The sequence below is a fragment of the Spinacia oleracea genome, chromosome 2, assembly GCF_020520425.1.
Source record: "Spinacia oleracea cultivar Varoflay chromosome 2, BTI_SOV_V1, whole genome shotgun sequence".
In the NCBI taxonomy this organism is placed as follows: Eukaryota; Viridiplantae; Streptophyta; class Magnoliopsida; order Caryophyllales; family Amaranthaceae; genus Spinacia; species Spinacia oleracea.
This window is the reverse complement of record NC_079488.1, coordinates 104,988,966-105,011,003: the sequence shown is the minus strand read 5'-3', so window position 1 is coordinate 105,011,003 and position 22,038 is coordinate 104,988,966. Positions and strand designations below refer to the sequence as shown.

The window sequence follows — 22,038 nt, the reverse complement described above, 5'->3', positions numbered from 1 at the left end:
AAAATGCTTAAAAGTTAAGCTTATATATGTAAAAGTTATCCATTCTTTAGTGATAAATTTTTTCATTTTAATAAAACTTATTTCTTCAAAATCATTAATAATGTATAAAATTAATCATTTAACTCTTTAAAATGTTTATCTATCAACGTTTTTTTACTAATATAAAAGTTAATCAAAACTAGGTTAAAGTTACAAAAAATGGGTAAAAGTTATCTTGGTGTACAATAAATTTATTGTACAGTGCGCGCAAGACCTTTTGTTTAATTAGTAGCCACATGCCTTTGGATTACTAGGAATAACAAAGTATTTAATTAGTAGCCTGCCTGTATGGGATGGACTGGGCCTGTGCCGGTCCATAATGTCTGTTTCTATTTTCACAAACTTTACTGAGCTGGATCGTGATCGAGTCCAATATGCCCACAATCTTGCTCAACGAGCTACTAATTATGGGGTTTTCTTTTCCTAGTTTCCTATCTTTGTTTTCTTTTCTTTTTTTTTTTTTTTTTTTTGTTTTTTTGTAAGTGGTTGATATTAATCAATCACAATCTTCTATATTTGTATAGATATTATTATAGGATATATTCTTATTTAGAAAATTATTGACTTTGTAATATTCTTAGACTTGAATAAATACTTCAATATTAACGTTAAACATTTAAATTTTCTCATAACTCTAATGATATTGTGATTGATTTTTTTTGTTTTTGTTTTGGTGTTAGCACCTGGTTCACTCTTAGAGCTAATCCGAATTCGATGCGAGTACTGGTTGGATATGTTCCAGTATTAAGATTGAGTATAATAATCACTTACTCATCTCCTTGATATTATCCTTAATAAAAACAAAAGGGATCCAAAATCTGAGACACTTCGGATGGCAGTTTGCCAATATTTGCACAAGCAGTAACACTTGAAGTTGTTGAAGTTACAAACTAAGAAATTTCAAAGATTATAAAACTTGAAATGTAGAGTCTATGATGAAAATAATCCATCTAACCTCCTTGAGCAATTGACACAATCATCTAATATCATCTTCATATCATACTTGTAATTGAAACCATGGTCTGTTAACTTTGTTGATCCCCACCTTATAGTCCTCTTTGGTCCTTCCTTATACCTGCAATTACAAGTGTTTGGGCTCCCAATTGACTCTCAATTGGGCCACTAAGTCCAAAGCCCAATGGCTCTAAACAACAGCATCAAACCTACCAATGGCTATTCAGCCATCCATTAAGGCCCAAGGCCCAATAGCAATAAATGACCTATGGGCATTTATTATGCAAACACTATAAATAGGCCGCCAAGGCTCACACCTCAAGGTACGTCCAATTTACCGCCTTAAGACTACTCTTCTAGAGAACTTCTCTCTAGAATCCGAGCATCGTTCTTACTTAGGCATCGGAGGGGCTTTCCTCGGAAACACCCCCGAGGCTAGTGACTTTGCTCTTATGCAGGTGAATTCGGACTCTACTCATTCAAACAAGCAAGATCTTCAACACATACAAAAGGGCCTTCATTCGAAGCCCATTGTTTCCATCTTTACAACACCGGAACAATTTGGCGCCGTCTGTGGGGAAGAACACTTCAAAGCCTTTGAAAGACATCAATCACCTCTTTCCGCGAAAATGGTGAATGATGTTGTTAACAACAATGACGACGATATGATGGTGCGGTCAGATTCAGAATCTGACCAAGAGGAGCACCCTCAATCGATGGCGAGGTCACAGCCAAGCAGAGCTACGACCGCCACAAATGTAGGACCTCCGATTCCAACTAGAGAAGAGCTCACTGCGGCCATGACCATCATGCAAAACTTCCTCTTCAATGAGAAGCAGCAAGGACTGGCAAATGACCGCAGAGAAGAGAGGAGGACCAGGCGAAGGCTGAACGAGCCACCCAGTGCGGAAGTGTCCAGACCCGAACGAGAACTCCTTCCCTTGACAGGTACATACTTGACGTCGAGGTGGATGGAAAGCACGTGGGACACCCAAAAAAGGGCACAACAGCAACCAGATTGGTTTGCGAGACCATCGCCTACTCCAACGGCTCTCCAAAGCGAATCGACTACTCGTAACACTCGGGTCCGAAGCTCGGTGCTCAGCAGGTTGAGGCCTTCGGTCCACTCAAGGTTAAGACCCTCGATCCATACGAGACTCGGGGTGGGCGAGCCAAGCAGATCTGGCGAACGACCCAAGGTCAGTAGCCGAGAGAGAAGAAGAGACAGGAGGCATGATCGAACCCCTAGCCCCCATCGTACGCCCGAACGTTCTAATCACAGAACCTCGGCAAACGAAGGCATCAGGGCTAGACTCGGGAAAAGAATCATGACTCCCACGTCATCCCCTTTCTCGGACGAGCTGATCATGGAAGAAATACCGAAGGTAAGATTGCCAGCGCACCTGACCTATAGCGGAATCACAGATCCGAGGGATCATGTCATCTCCTACGAGCAGCAAATGTTCTTGAGTCCCTACTCCGAAGCATGTTGGTGTAAATATTTCCCAACCACGCTAACCGGAGTGGCGGGAGAGTGGTTTAGATCGCTGCCGAAGGGATCGATCAAGAGCTGGAAAAAGCTGAAAAAGAGATTCTGCACACAGTTCGTGAGCAACAATCGCCCCGACCGAACCACAGCAGAACTGACCTCAATCCAACAAGAAAGAGACGAAAGTCTGAGAGAATTCATGGCCAGATTCATGAAGGAATCAACAAACATACCAAACTTGCAGCCAGACGTGGCCATCTTCGCCTTGAAGCACGCGCTCCAGGAAGGGAAGTTCCGTGACGAACTCTCAATGAAGAACCCCTCCAGAATAGCTGACGTGCTCCAAATGGCTGATGCGTTCATCAGAACCGAAGAGTTCAACAAGGCCGCTGCAAGATTGAAAGGATCGTCGGATCCGAGAGACACAAAGAATACCCAGAGCAAGCCCGAGGGCAGCTCAAGGAAGGGGAAAGAGAAAGTAGGAGCTAGAGAGATGAGCCCGAAGAAAGACGGGAGAAGGGGTGAACTTCAACCCAAGTACACCAACTACACTCCACTAGCTCTGCCCCGAAAAGAGATATTTAGCCTCAACAGAAATGACGAAAAGTGGAAACTACCTGGGAAGCTCAAGTCCAACCCAGCTCGGAGAAACAAGAACAAATGGTGCGAGTTTCATGATGACTTCGGTCACCACACCGAAGAATGCAACTCGCTGAAAGACAACATTGAGGACCTCGTTCGCCGAGGCTACCTGAAACAGTACTTGTTAGACCGAAGGGAGGAAAAAGAAAAGGCCGCAAGCGGCAAACAACACGAGCAACCCCAGAAAAGGATCTACGAAGCAACAGGGCACAAGAAGAATGACATCCTAGTGGTGTTCGGGGGACAGAAGTCTGGCCAGGCCAGCAAAAAACACCTAAGAGCCCTCTCCCATCGGGTCAACTTCAGCGCGGTGGGAGATAACCAGCCACACCCCCCGAACATGACCTTCACTGCTGATGATTGCTTCGGAGTCCAGTACAAACATGACGATCCTCTGGTCATTTCCATGGACCTCAATAACCACAACGTACATCGAGTGTTAGTCGACGGAGGAAGTGCCGTCAATATCATCTTCAGAAACTGTTTCGAGCAGCTGATCCTCGAAGAGCCAGAGGAAGCACTGACGAAAGTCAGTTATCCTCTGATCGGATTCAACGGATCCGCAGCTATCCCTCGAGGAAAGATCACCCTGCCAGTCACAGTGGGTGAAGGCCAGGCAGCAAAAACCCTTCGGGACGAATTTTTGGTGATGGACTGCGACTCCGTATACAACGTAATCATGGGGAGAACCATGATTCACAAGATGCAAGCAGTCCCCTCCACATACCACCAGCTGATGATATACGTCTCGGATGCAGGATTCGCCGAACGAATCAGAGGTGATCAAGAAGTGGCGAGAAGAACCTGCCACACTGCTGTCCGAAAGCCCAAACTAGGGGACGGCCCCGAAGAAGAAAAGGGAGCTACGGGAGAGGAAAGCGAGGCAAAAAGGAGAAGAGCAAGCACGAGCAGCTTGTCTCCCGCAGAAGTTGATGCCCGCCCCGAAAGAAATGGAGGATATCTTCCTCGAAGAGGATTCAGACAGGAGCGTCCGAATAGGCAAGGGCCTAAGCTCGGGGCTCCGAATCGATTTGATCCGACTACTCAGGGATCACAAAGACATCTTTGCATGGTCAGCAGCAGATATGCCAGGGATAAATCCGAAGCTGATTTGTCACAAGCTGGACGTCAACGCTGAAGCTCGGCCAGTCAAGCAAAAAAAGAGGAACTACTCCTCGGAAAAAAACAAAGCCATCGCCGAGGAGGTGAAAAAGTTGCAGGAGGCCGGATTCATTGAACCATGCATGTATCCGAAATGGCTGGCCAACGTGGTGATGGTCAAAAAAGCGAACGGCTCCTGGCGAATGTGCGTGGATTTCACAGACCTGAACCGAGCCTGCCCCAAAGACTGCTATCCCCTGCCAAGGATAGATCAATTGGTTGACTCCACCAGCGGCCATGCACTGCTCAGCTTCATGGATGCCTTTTCAGGCTACCACCAAGTATTCATGCACCCCGATGACAGAGCAAAGACAACGTTCATCACAAGCGCAGGAGTGTTCAACTACAAAATGATGCCTTCGGCTTGAAAAATGCCGGAGCCACCTACCAGAGGCTAGTTGATCACGTCTTCGCCGACCAGAAAGGGAGGAATGTGGAGGTCTATGTGGATGACTCCATCGTAAAAAGCATCAAGGAGGAAGACCACGTCAAAGACTTGGCAGAGACCTTCGGAAATCTGAGGAAATACAGCATGAAGCTGAACCCAAAAAAATGCGTCTTCGGGGTGAAGTCAGGGAAATTCCTCGGATTCATGGTGAGCGAAAGAGGAATTGATGCGAACCCGGACAAAGTCCAAGCGGCATTGGATTTACCCGAGCCGAAGACCAAGAGAGATGTGCAGAGGCTAACCGGCAGGTTAGCCGCACTAACAAGGTTCATATCAAAAGCCTCGGACAAGGGAGCCCCCTTCTTCAAAGCACTGAAACCAAAGAACCTCCCCGGAGGAGAAGCAGAACCAGTCAAGAAAAAGGGGGTCCCGAGGAAAGTGGATCCCGAACTGATATGGGAACAGGAGCAAAAAGAAGCTTTTCAGCAGCTCAGAGCCCACCTAGCTCAACTGCCGACACTGGCCAGACCAAAGGAGGGGGAAACCCTGTACCTTTATGTCGCAGTTAGCCCTGGAACCGTCAGCGCAGTGCTTCTTCGGGAAGAAGAAAAGAAGCAACAGCCAATCTACTTCACCAGCCGAACACTCACAGGGGCCGAAACCCGGTACCCACTCATCGAGAAAGTCGCATATGCAGTAGTGGTAGCTACACGAAAACTGAGGCCATACTTCGACTCCCACCAGATCACAGTGCTAACTGACCAACCGCTCGAAAAAGTACTCGACAAAATAGAGAGGTCAGGAAGATTGGCTGCCTGGGCCTTCGAACTATCAGAGTTCGGCATCAAATATCAGCCGAGGACAGCAATCAAAGCACAAGCATTGGCAGACTTCTTGGCCGAGTGCTCATACCAGGAAATGCTGGATGATACGAAAAGCACTTGGGAGGTCTTCACTGACGGATCTTCCACAATAAACGGCTCAGGAGCAGGAGTTGTACTAATCCCCCCGACGGGGAAAAGCATAGAGTATGCATTGAAGTTCGGCTTCAAAGCAACTAACAACGAGGCCGAATATGAGGCCGCAATCGCAGGGATAGAGCTTTGTTTATCCCTGGAGGCCGAGCATGTTTGCCTCAAAACTGATTCCCAGCTTGTAGCCAACCAGATCCGAGGGGAGTATGAGGCCAAATGGCCCAGCATGACAGCTTACTTTAGCAAAAATTAAATCCTTAACGTCAAAGTTAAGATCCTTTGAAGTCATTCTCATCCCCCGAGGACAAAACACGCAAGCAGACGCACTGTCAAAACTCGCAAGCTCAACACTCATCGACCTAAACAGGTCGGTTCACGTGGAGGCTCACCAAGAGAGAAGCATTGACTTGCCACCCACCACAGTATGCAGCTTACGTACCGAACCCAGCTGGATGGACGCAGTAGTTGCATACAAAGAAAGGGGAGAACTTCCCGAGGATAAGCTGCAGGCAAGAAAACTGAAAAGATTCAACAAGTGGTTCATCATCAGCGCCGAAGGAGAGCTCATGAGGAAATCATTCTCTGCTCCGCTGCTAAAATGTGTGGGTCCAACAGACGCTGACTACATCCTAAGGGAAATCCACCTCGGGATATGCGGAAACCACATCGGAGGCAGGACATTGGCACATAAAGCCCTTCGGGCCGGGTACTGGTGGCCCACTATGGTTTCCGAGGCAAAGCAGATGGCAAGGAAATGCGAGAAATGCCAAAAGTTCGCACCAGCCATCCATCAACCAGCTCAAACCCTGCAATCAACACTGTATCCCTTACCATTCGCACAGTGGGGGTTAGACATCATTGGTCCCTTCCCCTCAGCGACGAACCAGAAGAAGTGGCTGATTGTAGGAGTCGACTATTTTAGCAAATGGATCGAAGCCGAAGCTGTCTCCTCCATCACCGAACCTCAGGTCCGCAAGTTCATATGGCAGAACATCATCACAAGGTTCGGCATACCAAGACTGATGGTCTTCGACCACGGGAAACAGTTCGACAACACCCCGTTGCAAAAGTGGTGCAAACAGTTCGGCATACACCTAGCGTACTCAGTAGTCTGTCACCCACAAAGCAACGGGGCAAGCCGAAGCTGCTAACAAACTCATCCTCAATGCACTCAAGAAAAGAGTCGAGGACGACAAAAACAAATGGTTAGAAGAGCTACCCGGAACGCTATGGTCCCTTCGGACCACTGAGAAAGAAGCTACCGGGCAAACACCGTTCCACCTTGTATACGGATCCGAAGCTGTAATCCCTGTGGAGATCGGAACAGAGAGCCTGAGGATCCAGGCATACAACAGGTATGATGGGCTCCAAGGAGAAAGCAACAACCAACTTCTATCCGAAGCTCTCGATCTACTGGACGAAGCTCGGAACGATGCAAGGACACTCAACGCAGCGTATTTGCAGAGGGTCAACAAGCATTACAACCGAAGAGTCAACGCCAGACCCCTAAAAGTCGGTGATCTAGTACTCAGAAACGCCGCCTCGGTTCAGAAAGGACGGATCCATGGCAAACTCTCAGCCACTTGGGAAGGACCATACATCATCCATTCCGAAAAAAGGCCAGGCACGTTTATGCTAAAACAGTTAGATGGAACAATTTTGAAGAACCATTGGAATACCGATGTTCTCAAGAAATATTTTGTATGATCTCTGTCTGTAAACCAAGTAAGTTGTTTAATGAGAAGAGGAAAGCCATGGGCACCATGAGTTTCATTAAACTTATCTCTATATTTATTGTCCCTTTATATATACATGCAGCCTCGGATCTGATCAATCCGATACTAAAAACAGGATTGACTTTGCCCATTCCTTGATAAAATGCAAGAAATGACCAAATCATACACTTCAGGGAATCGTCCAGAATCCTCGGATTCGCGGTACCCTAATAAAATTTGTTCGCAACAAACAGTCGCTCGAATCAAATTATAAAACTCCGGCTCAGATCCACGGATCGCCGAAGGCATAACTAAGAGGCAGACTAGCGATCTCTTGCCCAGGTTTCCGAACCACAAGAGATCGGAAGAACAATCCAAACCTCTGAGCAGATCGACGGATTTGAAGAGTCTGGAAACTAAAGAGTCTCTTAGCAGATCTACGGATTTGAAGAACTCGCAAAACTAAAGAGTCTCTTAGCAGATCTACGGATTTGAAGAACTCGCAAAACTAAAGAGTCTCTTAGCAGATCTACGGATTTGAAGAACTCACAAAATCAAAGAGTCTCTTAGCAGATCTACGGATTTGAAGAACTCACAAAGTTAAAAAGTCTCTTAACAGATCTACGGATTTAAAGAGCTCGCAAGATCAAAAGGTTTTTAGCAAGTCTACAGAAAGAGGAGCTCGAGAAATCTACGGATTTAAAGACCTGAAAATTGCGAAAGTACAAGTTGAAAAGAAGCAGCCAAGTAACAAACATTCATTTTTTATTCAATATTTGGGGGGAGTACAAATACATTGAAAGCCTCAAAAATTGAAAACAAAATGAAACAGTTAAAATCGGCAGCCATCAACAGACAATACCGGCCTACCGAAGTACTAAAGAAAACAAAAAGAAATGAGTACAACGCAGCGCCGAGGCAAAAGGGGGAAAGGCAAGCACATGTTCGGAAGTCCTCAACTGGAACCGACCGACTCTGAAGAAGACGACTGCCCGAATCCCTAACTCTTGGGAGTCTCAGGAGCATCCCCCAGGGGAGCATCCTTCGAAGAACCCCCAGCAGTAGTATCACCTTCGGAAGTCGCCTTCTGGGCCCGAGCCTCTGCAAGAGCAGCTTGGCGTTCAGCTTCAGCTTCGTCTCGATCGGCCTGGCACTCCACCAAGTGATCCTGGGCCCTCATCCAGAGCGGAACCTTCTCATTCCATGGGAAATGAGGCATATGCTTCGCGAACATCCGCCGAGCGCCCAGGATGCCATTCCAGTATTGCTCCCTACACTGATCAGCAGTGTAGAGGTCAACTCTCTCTTGCTCCAATTTCCGAATGGCAGCATCCTTCTCTCGGATCTTCAGCTGGAGAACGGGCACCTTGTCAGCTTGGTTCTGAACAATCTCCCGATGCTTGACAAACTGCTGAAGCCTCGCCTCCGCTTCCTGGCTCTGCTTAATGGCCGCCTCAAATTTAGAAGTCATCTCCTTGAGAAGACTGTCCTTTTCTTCAAGTTCGCTCGCAAACTTGGCGGCCATTTCTTTCCTCTCCTTGTCGAAGGAAGCTATCTTTTCAGCATCCTCCTCGACTTGGAAAGTAAGCTTCCCAACTTCGGCCCCGATCTGCTCAGCCGATTCCCTAGCCTCACGACTGTACTGAAGGTACAGTTGCTTGAGGCCCACCATCTCGGCCATGAGCTGCCCAGCCTTCTGGTCCAAGACAGGGATATCACGAGCATAAGCCTCCTGATACCTCCTCAGTTGCCTCTCCTCAACCGAGCTACACTCGGAAGCGAACGAGGACCAGAAAACAGCCTGGGAAAGAAGAAAAGACGAGAAAAGATGAGGAAAGAAGAAAACAACAAACCAAAAACGGAACTCAAAACAAAATTTCCAACACTTACCTCATTCAGATAATATTGGGCCATCATAGCTGGGTTCCTCTCCTCAGCTCCAGGAACCCTCCACTGCGGGTTGGCGCGAAGAAGATTCTCCCGTGCAGCTTCAGGACCCACCAAAGATCCCACGTGAGCCATGGGGTTCTCCCCCAAAACCGGAGCTCTAGCATAGCGAGCCATCGCCTCCCTTACCTCCTCGGGGATCCGTTTCAGCGGAACATCCGAGCAAGGGTCAGCGTGGATCAGTCTATCCAGGGCCGAGGTCGAAGTAGAGCCCAAGGTCGAGTGGCGCCTCTTCCTCGTCAGACCCTGCTCGGGTTGCTCCTCCTCAGCAGAAGGGACCTCCTTCTCAGCTTCGGGAACCTCTATGTGAGCTTCGGTGAGATCCACCATCTCCTTATCCGGACTTTTCTCCCTTTCGAGAGAAACGCCAGCAGATTCTTCCTTCTGCTCGGCCACGATAGGGACATCCGAGCCAGGAACAAGGTCGGCTTCAATTGCCTCCATCACCTTGGTTATATCCTGGATCTCGATCCCTAAAGCAGCAGACGGCTTCAGCGGAGAGGGGATGGTATCTTCCTCAGCCAACGGTTGGTCCACGGGCGGCGGTTCCGCAACCACCACACTCTTCAACTTCTGCCCTGGCAAGGGCATGAAGTGAAGGAGATTTTTGGGAGGAGGCATGACTTCCGAAACCGCTTCCTACAGGGCAAACGCTCAAAGGTCAGTTTCAGAGAAGAGAGAACGGACCACAAAAAGCTCCAAGTCAGAACAAATACCTTCTCCGAAGACTGAGAAGCTTTCGCTTTCTTCGGATGCGCAGAAGGCCTCAAAAGAGTGCTGCCCTTCCTTTTGCGCTGATCCTAAACAGAGGAGACCAAGGGTCAATAAATGTAAAAGAAGACAAAGGAAGGAATAAAGAAAAATCGCGAAGTACCCGGTTCCTAGATAAAGAGATATCTATCCGAGCCGGAGATGAAACCGAAGGAACGGCACGCGGCACAGCGTCAGTCCCAGGACCCTAAAAAGATGGTCCAGGACCAAGACGTTAGCCGACGGCCAACCAGAAAGAAAGACAAACAAAAGACTTCGAGATATAGAAACACTCACCGGATCCGAGGTTGTCCTCAAATCAGGGAGCACGACTTTCACTGGAACAGCTTCGGGAGAAGAGGCAGAATCCCACGGATCAGCTCGAACTTCAGATATCCGAGCGACACCCGACGGAGACAGCACGTAATCCTTCAAGCGAGGATTACGAGGATTCTCCTTCCCGAACTTGTAATCAGGGGCCGAGTCGTGAATGGTCTTCAGATCCAAAGAAATGCCCAAGACCACAGGATCAACGCAGCTAAAGCCGTACTCTGCAGAAACAAAGCACAAAGCAAAGTCAATAAAACGAGACAAAAAGGAGGAGGACAAACTTACTAAAGCACGGTCCCAGCCGAAAGACACCTACCCCTGTCAAAAATCCTGCTGAGACCGGCAACAGCAAGAATGTCCTCCCGCAGGATATAGTTGAGGTTCGGGAGCCAGTTGGACGGCAGTTTGTAGTTGTCCTCCCGAGCCAAAAACCACTGGAGGAGATCCACGTAGTGGTGATGGTTCCGATCCGGAGCAGCCACGCTTCGCATATCAGGATCAGGAGTCACAAACCACTTCGGCGGGCGGTAAAAATGTGGATGCTTCGGATCTGTGGGCACACGAACGAACAACCACTCCGTCTTCCAATTATGATCAGAGCTGAGGTAAGGGTAGGCCGTAATGTAGTTCGGCTCCCCCTTCCTTCGGGATCTTTTGTTGATGATGGTCCACCAACCATACCCATCCCCCTTGGAAGCGTGGTTGAAAGACAGATCGTGCAGATCCCGAAACACGGCAACAGAGCATGGAAAGTTAATAAAATCGCACACCCATCTAAATCCGATGATGTGCCTCATAGATTTGGGGGTAAGCTGGGCCAAACTGATGTTGTACGACACCAGGAGCTCGGAAACGAAGGGATCCAAAGGAAAGCGGAGACCGTTCTCCAAATGATGAGTATACACAGAGATGAACCCCCTCGGCGGATGAGTCACCCGAGGACGCTCCTGGTCGGGAAGCTCGCACCAGTACCCCAAGGCGTGCTGGATTCCGTATAACTCTTCGGCTCTCCGATGGTAGTTCCCCAGCTTCGCCTCCACCAACCAGTCACCACTGACCGATTTTTCCAAGGGACCATCGATCTTAGTGGTCTCATGCAGAATCGGGGCATACTTGCCCTGCGGATCAGCTTCAGTCCAATGAACTGGAAACTCAGGGTAAGAGCGGCGCACACCCGAAGAACCAGCTTTCTTACCAGAAGTTGCGCGTTCAGACACGCTAGACCCGCCAACAACATCATCTTTTGAAGCATCCCAACCAGTCGAACGCCTCTCCACCGGCCTCTCCGAAGGCCGACCCCTCGAAGTTTTCGGTAACCTTCCCGAAGGCACGTTCTCCCTCTCACTAGAGGAGCCAACGACGAACTTGCTCTTGCCCCTATTCTTTGCCATGGCCGCGAATTCTCGGTCTAGGGTTGAGATTGAGGGGTAGAAGGAAAAACGAAGAAAAAAGGAGAATTCAGAAACAAATTACCTTTTTCCGAAGCGGAATTCGCCGATAAAACGAACAACACAAGTTCCCGAAGTCTAAAGTTGGCCGAATTTCGTAGATCTGAAGAAACAAATTGCACTGCGATCGCCGGAATTTAGAGAGAGAATGGATTTGAAAGAAGGAGTAAAAAGTTCGAAAAGAGCAAAGCACCCCGTATTTATAGAAAAGAAAAGGGGCGCATCAACTTCCTCAACCCACGATCTCCACAACACAATACAACTCCCAACACTTGTCATCAATGCAAATCATCCCTTTTCAAAAAAGAGAGGGAACTTTCGGACTTCTGACAGCTGGAAACCCACCCATTTAATTCTAAATGGACCGGGTCTGGGGGGCATGTTGTTTGGGCTCCCAATTGACTCTCAATTGGGCCACTAAGTCCAAAGCCCAATGGCTCTAAACAACAGCATCAAACCTACCAATGGCTATTCAGCCATCCATTAAGGCCCAAGGCCCAATAGCAATAAATGACCTATGGGCATTTATTATGCAAACACTATAAATAGGCCGCCAAGGCTCACACCTCAAGGTACGTCCAATTTACCGCCTTAAGACTACTCTTCTAGAGAACTTCTCTCTAGAATCCGAGCATCGTTCTTACTTAGGCATCGGAGGGGCTTTCCTCGGAAACACCCCCGAGGCTAGTGACTTTGCTCTTATGCAGGTGAATTCGGACTCTACTCATTCAAACAAGCAAGATCTTCAACACATACAAAAGGGCCTTCATTCGAAGCCCATTGTTTCCATCTTTACAACACCGGAACAACAAGTATTGCTTAGTAATGATAGATGTTCTATTATACGAGACAAAATTACTTACAAAGTTAAATTTGGGTAGCTTAATTACATTTGTTTGACATGGAATTCCGGGTAAGTTTGCTCTAAACATTCAGCAATTTCAGTAGAAGAAACATAGTTGCTGGCACATAAGACTCTTCCATTAATGGAATCATTCTGGATGCAGAAAATGTGTGCTTCACAAATATCATGAATATGTATAATTGGGATTTTCCCACACAAATCCTCTAGACATCGGAATGTCTGATAATACTGTGATTCGATTTCTGTAATCTGACATAATAACACTGCAGTCGTAGCAGGCGTGTAGGAAAGTAAAGTGTCCCCTCCTACCAATCCACAAACCAGGGTTACTACCTCCATATTTCCATCTTCTCCAAATCTCAAGACTTCTTTCTCTGATTCTGTTTTTGAGATTATGTAGTCCTGCATTTTGGTACGAATTCATTACATTGATAGCTTAACATATTAAATGGGTCGTAAGATCGAAATTAGGCCATGTTCTGTTGACTTATTTTGACATATTTTTTACTTATTTCAGACAAAATAAGTTCAGATAAGTTCTGACAAAATAAGTTTTATTCAGAAAAAATAAGTTCTCAATATTATTAATATTACGTAGTTACATATAGCCAACGCGCGGATAGTGCAGGGGCCTGCACGTAGATCTACGTGCACCTGCACCAAAACGCAAAAACATTAAATGAAAACGAAAAAGAACATAACAAACTAAACAGAAAGAACATAATAAAGTAAACGAAAAGAACATTAACTAAAACCTGAAAAGAACACTAATGTTAAAAAACTAAAGAAAATATACAAAAATGAAAATAACATATTCTCTCTCCTGATAAACTATAAAAAGAACAATTATTTTTTAAAAAGAACATCGTGTGAAAAATACAACAGAAAAACAAAAAAAAAATATATTATCGATAATGTTATTAAATATTAAAAAACATAAATAAGTTAAAAAGAACACAAAATAATTAAAAAAAGAACAACAACTTTTTTACAAAACAGAAGAAAAAAGAACAAAACACATGGAAAAGAACAACATTTTCTTTTTCCTTATCAAACAAAAGAACAGAATGAAAGGGACGAAAAGAACAACAAATCTATGTTCTTTTATTAGTTGTATTTGTTCTTTTCAAACCACTTAGTGTTCTAATTAAAAAGACGAAAACGACGATATTTTGAAGCACTTAAAACTAGATCTATATTTTTATTTAAATGTATTTTTGTTCTTATCCCACGCATCAGAACTATGCTCTTTTATTAAGTGTTATTTGTTCTATTCAAACGATTTTATATTCTAATTAAAAAGACGAAACGAAGATTTTTTGATGCACTTAAAACTAAATCTATATTTTTTTAAAAATTATTTTTTGTTCTTTTACCACAAATCAGGCTATGTTCTTTTTATGTTCTTTTTTAAGTGTTATTTGTTCTTTTCAAACCATTATATGTTCTTTTTTAACAATCTATGTACGTTGATATAAATAAACAAACTATGTTGATTTAAAAGAACAAACTATGTTGATGACACAGTAAAAGTAAAGTTGTGAAAAGAACATAACAACTTGAAAAAGAACATTAGAGGAAAGAACAAGGAAACGTACCTTAATCACTTGATCAACATGTATCAGGAACATCAATATCTTTTAATAAATCTTAAAAAACTGATCTCAATCCTCGGAAAATATCACACTCTCCAGAGATTCTCTTGCTTCGAAAACTAACCAAATTAAACTAGTGTTTTTTCTTAATTCACTCATTTTCAACAAACAAGAAACATTCAGAAGGAATTTTAGAGAGAGAATAAGGAGAAAATGTTTTTTTTACTTTATCACTCACCATCTCACTCTTTCTCTTTCAAAAAATCTCTCTTATGTTGAGAGAATATAAATCATCTCCTCTTTCTCTCTCTACAATGTATTTATAAAATGACTAATGGTTATGACTCATAAGTACAATTATTATATATATAGTTGCTGAAAAATAGAAAATGAACAAATAGGAAGTAGAATCAAATAATTGAAGAACAAAGAAGGAGAAAGGAAAAATTGTTAAAGAGTGCATAATGAGAACTGTGCACGTGTTTTTATTTTGTTATTTTAACAGAGTATTATAAAAAGAACAAATGAAAAGACTAAAAGAACAAATATAGAGACTAAAAAGAACAAGTCAAGTACTTTGTCCCACAATAACATATGATTCGGAATCATCATTTTCATCATTCTGTTATGAATTATCAAGCACATTATTCTTAATATCTGAAAAAAATAATAGGTTAACATGTATAAAAACAAGAAAAAGAACGCAATCAAAAGAACAAAGGATAAATAAAAAGTAACAAGAAAAATAACACAATAAAATAAAAAGAACAAGTTATGAAACGCAAATGAAATTGAAAATAATAAAAAAAGAAGAACACAGTAAAATAAAAGAACAAATTATGAAACGCAAATGGTCTATATTTCTACTATAATGAAACTGTTCTTTTAATACGAGCATAATGAAACTGTTCTTTTAATACGAGCATATGTTCTTTTAATAGGTAAAAATGTTCTTTTCTGGGAAAAAAATCGTAATTACGTAATCAAAATCTTCAAAATCAACGATTTCAACAAAATCAGCGTGTTATTACATAATTTGATTCATTAAAATCATCAAATTCATCAAAACACGATTATTACAAAATCAAAATCATCAACATAGTCAAAATCATCAAAAACACAATTATTACAAAATCAAAATCATCAAAACATACAATTTATTATTACAAAATTGAAAAATTACCTCCCAAAATCAGATTACCAGCTGCAGAATTCAGGTTTGAAGAAGAAGAATCAATTTAATTTGATGTTGAAGCAGAAAAATCAACGAATTTTTGGGGATTTTCATTAGTTTCTCTCTCTAAAACCCATTTAAGAAAACCTAGTTCACACTTTTTCTCTCCTCTTCATAGTTTGAATTCAAAATATAAAACGCAGAAGAATATATATCGCAAAAATAACAACGAATCAAATAAAAACGCGATAAACATAGCTGAAAAGAACAGAGCCTTTAATGTTCTTTTGTTTAGGGGAATTGTTCTTTTGTTCAAGGGCATTGTTCTTTTTTCTGGGAATTTAATAAAAACGCGCGTTTTATGTTTAATGTTGGTCGTTTTGATCCCGATGCACCTAGAGCTACGTGCACACGCCTGCACCATCCAATTTGCGACATATAGCGGTTTTGAGCGCATAATATCATCAACTGATCAACCCCATTTAAGGCCACATAATGCACCGTCCATAATCTTTAAGATAACTAGTCAAATTAGACTAGTCCGATTTGAAATTAAATACTATGATTTTTTAATTTATTTTTAATAAAGATAGACTAGTCAAAACAAATGCAAGAGGATGAAGAAATGGATTAGTGTTTTATGTTTTTGTGACGTTCTTTTACAATGTTTTAATGGAATAATAATATTATTACGAAGCAGTGTCTAAGAATGTTAAAATATTAGCACATGAACATAGTTTTTCCTTTGTATTGTTGTAACCAATCAATTTCACACAAAAAAGTCTACAATTATTGCTACAAATATTGAAAAAATAAGTTCATTTCAGACAAATTCAGTAAAAATAAATTTATTTCAAACAAATTCAGTTAAGTTCAGATAAGTTTAGTTTAGTCAAAATAAGTCTAATAGAACGGAACATTGATGTACCTTATGGATTGAGGAATTAACAAAAGGAAGATGAAGAGGAGTCCAACAGTTCTCATCCACAAAATCCATAAAACCAGTGTCGTCATCTTTGAGAGGTGAAGCGGCCATCACACTGGCAGTATAGATGAGTCGTCTCACGGTGCCTGATCTTATGCAAGACGTGATTATGCTCTTTACACCACCTATTGATGCCTCGATTAAATCCTTGTACTTAACCATTTCATTATTATAATTATTAGCCTCATTCAAACTTAAATAAGCTAGATTAAAATGCAATATAGTACTTTAGTAAAGAGAATGAATTAAAAGGACAAACTTGGGAGTTTGGAGAGTGCATCAAAGGAGTTGCAATATGAAATACAAATTGGCAATCTTTTATAGCAACCTCAAACTGTTGAGGATTGTATATGTCTGCCTCAAATAGTTTCAATCTTGTGTCTGCTCCTTCCATACTCTTCAAAACCTTCACTTTTATTGGGTCTCCTATAACAAATTAACCAACCACTCTGCTCTCATTAGTCTATCAATTTTTACACTCTTTTCAAATCAATATCCGTTTTCAGTTTTTGGTTTTACGATTTTGAAAGTCATATATATTAGAACGAATCAACTAAAAAATAATCATACTTATATACTCGTAATAAATAAATGAAAAAAAAGAAGATATGGGAATAGAACAAACCCAGGTTTCTGAGTGTGGCATGAACATAGTACAGACCCTTGTCCAAGAGCATTTTGATGAGAGACGATCCAATAAATCCAGCACCTCCAGTAACACAAACTTTGCAATATCTACTGCTTTCCTCCATTTCTATTTTCAATCCTTAATTATATTATTTTCAATCCTTAACTATATACTTCTTGTGCCTCTTGTGACTGTCACAATATATAATATTCTTGTGCCTCTTGTGACTGTCACAATATATAATATTATCTTATTTTGTTTTGTAACAATCGTATGGTTAAGGTGCATGACTCGATTGCCAGTTGAATACCAGTGCGTATTTAATTAATGATCGTGTAGTCGTGTACTGTGTGATTTGTACGGTTCTTAAGCAAAGAGTTGGCAAATTTTTGACCCCACACGACCATAAGAGTATTAATGTTCCTTATATGCAAGTTGTATATTAATTGCACCATTTATTTGAACGAAAAATTAAGAAAATTTTGTGAAACACTACCTTAAGAGCAGGATTATTGGGGAGGATATATATATCCTCTCTTCTACTCTCTCTCCTTTTCTCCTTTTGATACATCACATTCTCTTTCTTCCACGTCATTTCCCACTATCTCCTTCCTCTTCCTTTTCCTATTTCTATTCTTTTCCACACATCAAAGAGGATCCTCTCTTTTTACCTCTCTCTTAGTTTACATACCCTAATACATATTATCTTTCTTATTAAAACATTTAATTTAGGAATAATGATAATTTCAAGTGTTTAAAAAATAAATTAGCCTAATTAATTATTTTTCCATTACTATTGATAAAATAAATCGATTTGTAACCTAGCTTGAAAATAATAAACTTGTTAATATAACATTAATAATAAATAAGAATATTACAATATAATGACAGTAATTAACCAACAATGACAAAAACAAACCATAACAATGACAAGAATAAAAACATTACTACTAACGTTAATTAATGCAATACACTGACCGTAATTAAAAAAAGTGACGGTAAATGAAAAACAATAACAGTGATAAACCCTAACGGTGACAATAATAATAAAAATTGCAGTCACTACTAATAATTCAAAGCAAAAATCTACTACTCAACTAATCTATCAGTTTCAGGTACATATGTATGCTTCAAGTTCATCATGAAAAAGATGACATGTATGAAATATGGTTAAAATTAGGTTCATTTTATAGAGAAAAAATATATATAATCGTTGGTATTTTTTTTATTTACAAATAAGTTACCGTTTTTTATTTATTATCGTTTAAAATTATAACCGTATGCAAAATTGTTTAAAACTACCCAATTATTAAATGACATGTGGCTTAATATATCCTCTAGCTAACCCAATATATCCTCTCCATATAGAGGATATATTGCATTCCTCTCCATATGGAGGATCCTCTCTTCTACTCCTACATTAAAGAGGATCCTAATTTAGAGGAGTGAGAGTGTAAGGGAGGACATATATCCTCCCCATTGTTGATGCTCTAATGTTCGGACGTTTTGTGAATTACTACCTTATAAAAACTTTTTTATATTTTTCTACCTTATAAGTTTGATATGTTTTAGTAACACTACCTTGTAACAGAAAACGTTAAATCTCTCCGTTTGTGGACCCCACCCCCAACGACTTTATTCCATTTATCTTTCCTCTTTCTCAATCTCTGTTTTCTACTTCAACTCTCAATCTTTTTCCTCTCATTTCTCAACCCTCTTCCTTGAAATCCCTCTCAATATTCCTTTAGCAATCTCATTCTCAACATGTTGTTGTATGACACGCTGAACTAGCATAGCACCATGGTTGGGATCATATCCTTCATGAAGATTTATCTCTCTACACTTTGAACTTCCATGGTCCCAATCACCATGGAACCGAACTTTACTATCCTGAAAATATTAATCTTCCTCATCCCAGTAAGCTTGCAGGGTCTAGCAATGGATTACTTTGTTTCACATTTAAATCTGATCATCATGTTCTTCACAATCCTGTACTGTTACTCGGGCCTATGAGGTATTACCTCAATGCAATGTAAAAAAAGAGAGAAAAGAGAGAGTATTTTGAAACAACCTCCGAAGTCTGACATGTGAATCATTCCATCAATTCATCAGAGCAACTAAATTGCAGAAAACTAAATAATAATCAAATTTATGAGAAATAATTGAGATAACAACTCTCATAGGAAAATTATGAATGACAACACAAATGATCCAGAACAGCGTATATTGCCTTTACCGGCGAAGATATTATCGAGCCGCCGATAATTTTTAAAAAATGAAAAATAGATATGAGATAAGAAATTAATGGTTAATTGGTATCGGTCACGGTAAATTCAGAAACATAGACCAAATGATATTCATCGTTTCTCACAGATCTACAAACAGTTTTGATAATCAGAAATCACATATTTCGAATTGGAAACAAGGAGTTGAAAGGAAGAGAGAGAGAGCAATCATCAGAGACTTAAATACAAAAACAATCATAGAGATTGGGAAAATCTGTAAGTTTTTGCAGATATTTCTCATTAGATGATTGATGCTTCGAACCGTAGGAGAGAGAGAAAAATATGAAAAAATGCAATGAAGACTCGGAAAAAAGTGTTGTTTACCAGGCAACGAGGAAAGTTCGGCGAGAGCAGCGATGTTGATGATGGAGAACATGGTTTGGGTGAGTTATTATATGAGTTTGTAAAGGATAAAATTGAGAAAGAGAAGTAGAAAACAGAGACTGTGAAATGGGAAAGAGAAATGGAATAAAATTGTGGGGAGTGGGGCCCACAAACGGAGGGATTTAACGTTTTCTGTTACAAGATAGTGTTACTAAACCATATCAAATTTATAAGGTAGGAAAATATAAAAAAGTTTTTATAAGGTAGTAATTCACAAAACGTCCAAATATTAAGGTAGTGTTTCACAAAATTTCCAAAAATTAACAAAGATAATCTCAACCATATGTGGTCTTCTCATTTTATCCGTACTAGAGTTTAACCTGGAATAATCCCAACTATAGGGTTAAACCCTTTCTAAACCTCCAATTTGACTTACAACCTTAAGCATCATTAAAATTTACTTACTCTCCCTCTCTCAACTATATTGTGTCGGAGAATATTTTTGATACTAGGATATTGCAAGACTTAATGATTTCGCTGATTATCTATATATTTGATGAAGATGAACTTATTATTATTGCTCCAACCCATACTTCTTTGCCATCCTCAAGAAAATGATACAACCCACAACCAAGTCATTGAGCCCGTCCAAACGGACCAGCTGATTGATGTTGCTACGCTTTGGTCAGAAAATTCAAGCCCACATGCTTCTCCCATTAGCATAGATCAGGCCGTCTCTCAGTCCAAAAACTTGGGTCGTGGTCATCGTGAAAAGTTTCCGTCATTTAAATTGAGTTTGTGATACATATAGTTTTTGTTGAAAGATTAAGGCAAAACTCACAAACATCAATCGGACATGACTATAATGATGTAGTACATACTTTTTGGTGGAATGATGTTGTTTGGTATAAGACTAAGTACATACTTACATACTTACATACATGTGCCTAGCTACAACAGTTTGGGTTGCATACTGCGAGCGTTGTAGTGTGGTACGGTGCTAGCAATTTTTTTAAAAAAATAAATAATTAATATTGGGTAGTGTTTGGTAACTGGTTCTCATTTGAAATTCTTTAATTCAAAAATGGGAATTGAAATGCTGAAATTGAATTCCAAATCAAGTGTTTTGCAAACTCCAATAATTTCAATTCCATAATTTCAATTCCATAATTTCAATTCCAACATAGTGTTTGTGAAATAAGTGATATTTTAATTCATAATTACCAATAAATTATTTTTTCCCCCTTAAAAAGTAAAAAAATGTAGTACTGTAGTATAATTTACATAATTAGTCGTATCATTGAATCCCCAAAGTTATATTAAAAACACTAACAAAAAAAAAAGAGAAAATGTGCAGGTGAAATTATGGAAAGGGATCGACTATTCGGCATACACAAAATGCAATTGAAGATTATCAATTGAACCTTAAATTCAGTAATCAAGATTACCAATTGGAGATTTCTGCATACCAAAGGTTATGAATTGGAACATCAAAGTAGACCCGATTTGATTATAGAAGAATTTGATAGAAATTATTTACAAATCCTAAAAATTTATCATTGATGATGAGTAATGGCGGCCAGATTCATGGCGGAGGAGTATTCGACTTGTTCTAACGCCGGCGACACCGACGAAGGAGTGAGGCAAAGTTATTTGGCTTCACGGTGATAGGCACGAAGAGATGGTTAGAGGTGGAGCTGCTTGTGAGTTGTGAGTCGTGAAAGCGGAGGCGGCTGTTACGTAGGTGGATAAGGGTGGTTCTGGAGATGGTCGACGATAAAGTGGTGGTGGAACGTGAAGGCAGCAGTGGGTTTGGTAGAGGAGAAAGAAAATGAGAGGGGAAGTGGGCAAGGAGGTGAGATCGGGAGAGAGGGGGGTGAGAGAGTATTGGAATTGAAATGACAACATTTGACATGACATTTCAAATTCCTTAAAATGGACATATATTTGTAAGGGTTGGATTTGGCCCAAATACAATTTCAAATTCTATGGGTTACCAAACAAGGGAATTAAGCCAATTCAATTATTTCAAATGAAATGCCCATATCCAAACAGGCCATTAGAGTGTTTTAAAAATTCCCAAGCACTTGACTATCATTTGAAAATAAATAAAAATAATAATATCAAGTGCTTGACTGCTTGGGTGAACCAAAACAAGCACTTGAAAATTTTCCAAGTAGTTGGGGTTCATGTGCTTGGGACCAAATTACCAACGCTTGTGGGCATTTTCACCCAAACGGTTGGTCTTTTTTGACTAGTGATTCTACAAATATATAAAGTACATTGAAACAAATCTAGTAAGATTTTACATGATTATATTATTTCGTATGGATTATAGATTAGTG

At 41.0% G+C, this 22,038-nt stretch overlaps 1 protein-coding gene across 3 annotated transcripts; it reads right to left on the bottom strand.

The window, feature by feature from the left end:
• Positions 1 to 806: 806 nt before the first annotated feature.
• LOC110780187 (anthocyanidin reductase ((2S)-flavan-3-ol-forming)-like) lies at positions 807 to 17,460 on the bottom strand. Of its 3 annotated transcripts, none has more exons than XM_056837632.1 (6): positions 17,082 to 17,460; positions 16,716 to 16,882; positions 16,400 to 16,609; positions 13,297 to 13,356; positions 12,728 to 13,104; positions 807 to 1,114 (listed from the first exon to the last, which is right to left on the bottom strand). In XM_056837632.1, exons 1-6 carry the CDS (start codon positions 17,206 to 17,208, stop codon positions 970 to 972), a joined length of 1,086 nt encoding a protein of 361 aa, XP_056693610.1. In that variant the 5' UTR covers positions 17,209 to 17,460; the 3' UTR covers positions 807 to 969. The 3 variants fall into 3 exon arrangements, with proteins under 3 accessions (XP_056693610.1, XP_056693612.1, XP_056693611.1); XM_056837634.1 differs by having other exon boundaries at positions 16,716 to 16,905; positions 17,082 to 17,212; XM_056837633.1 differs by lacking the exon at positions 13,297 to 13,356 and having other exon boundaries at positions 17,082 to 17,427.
• Positions 17,461 to 22,038: the final 4,578 nt, after the last annotated feature.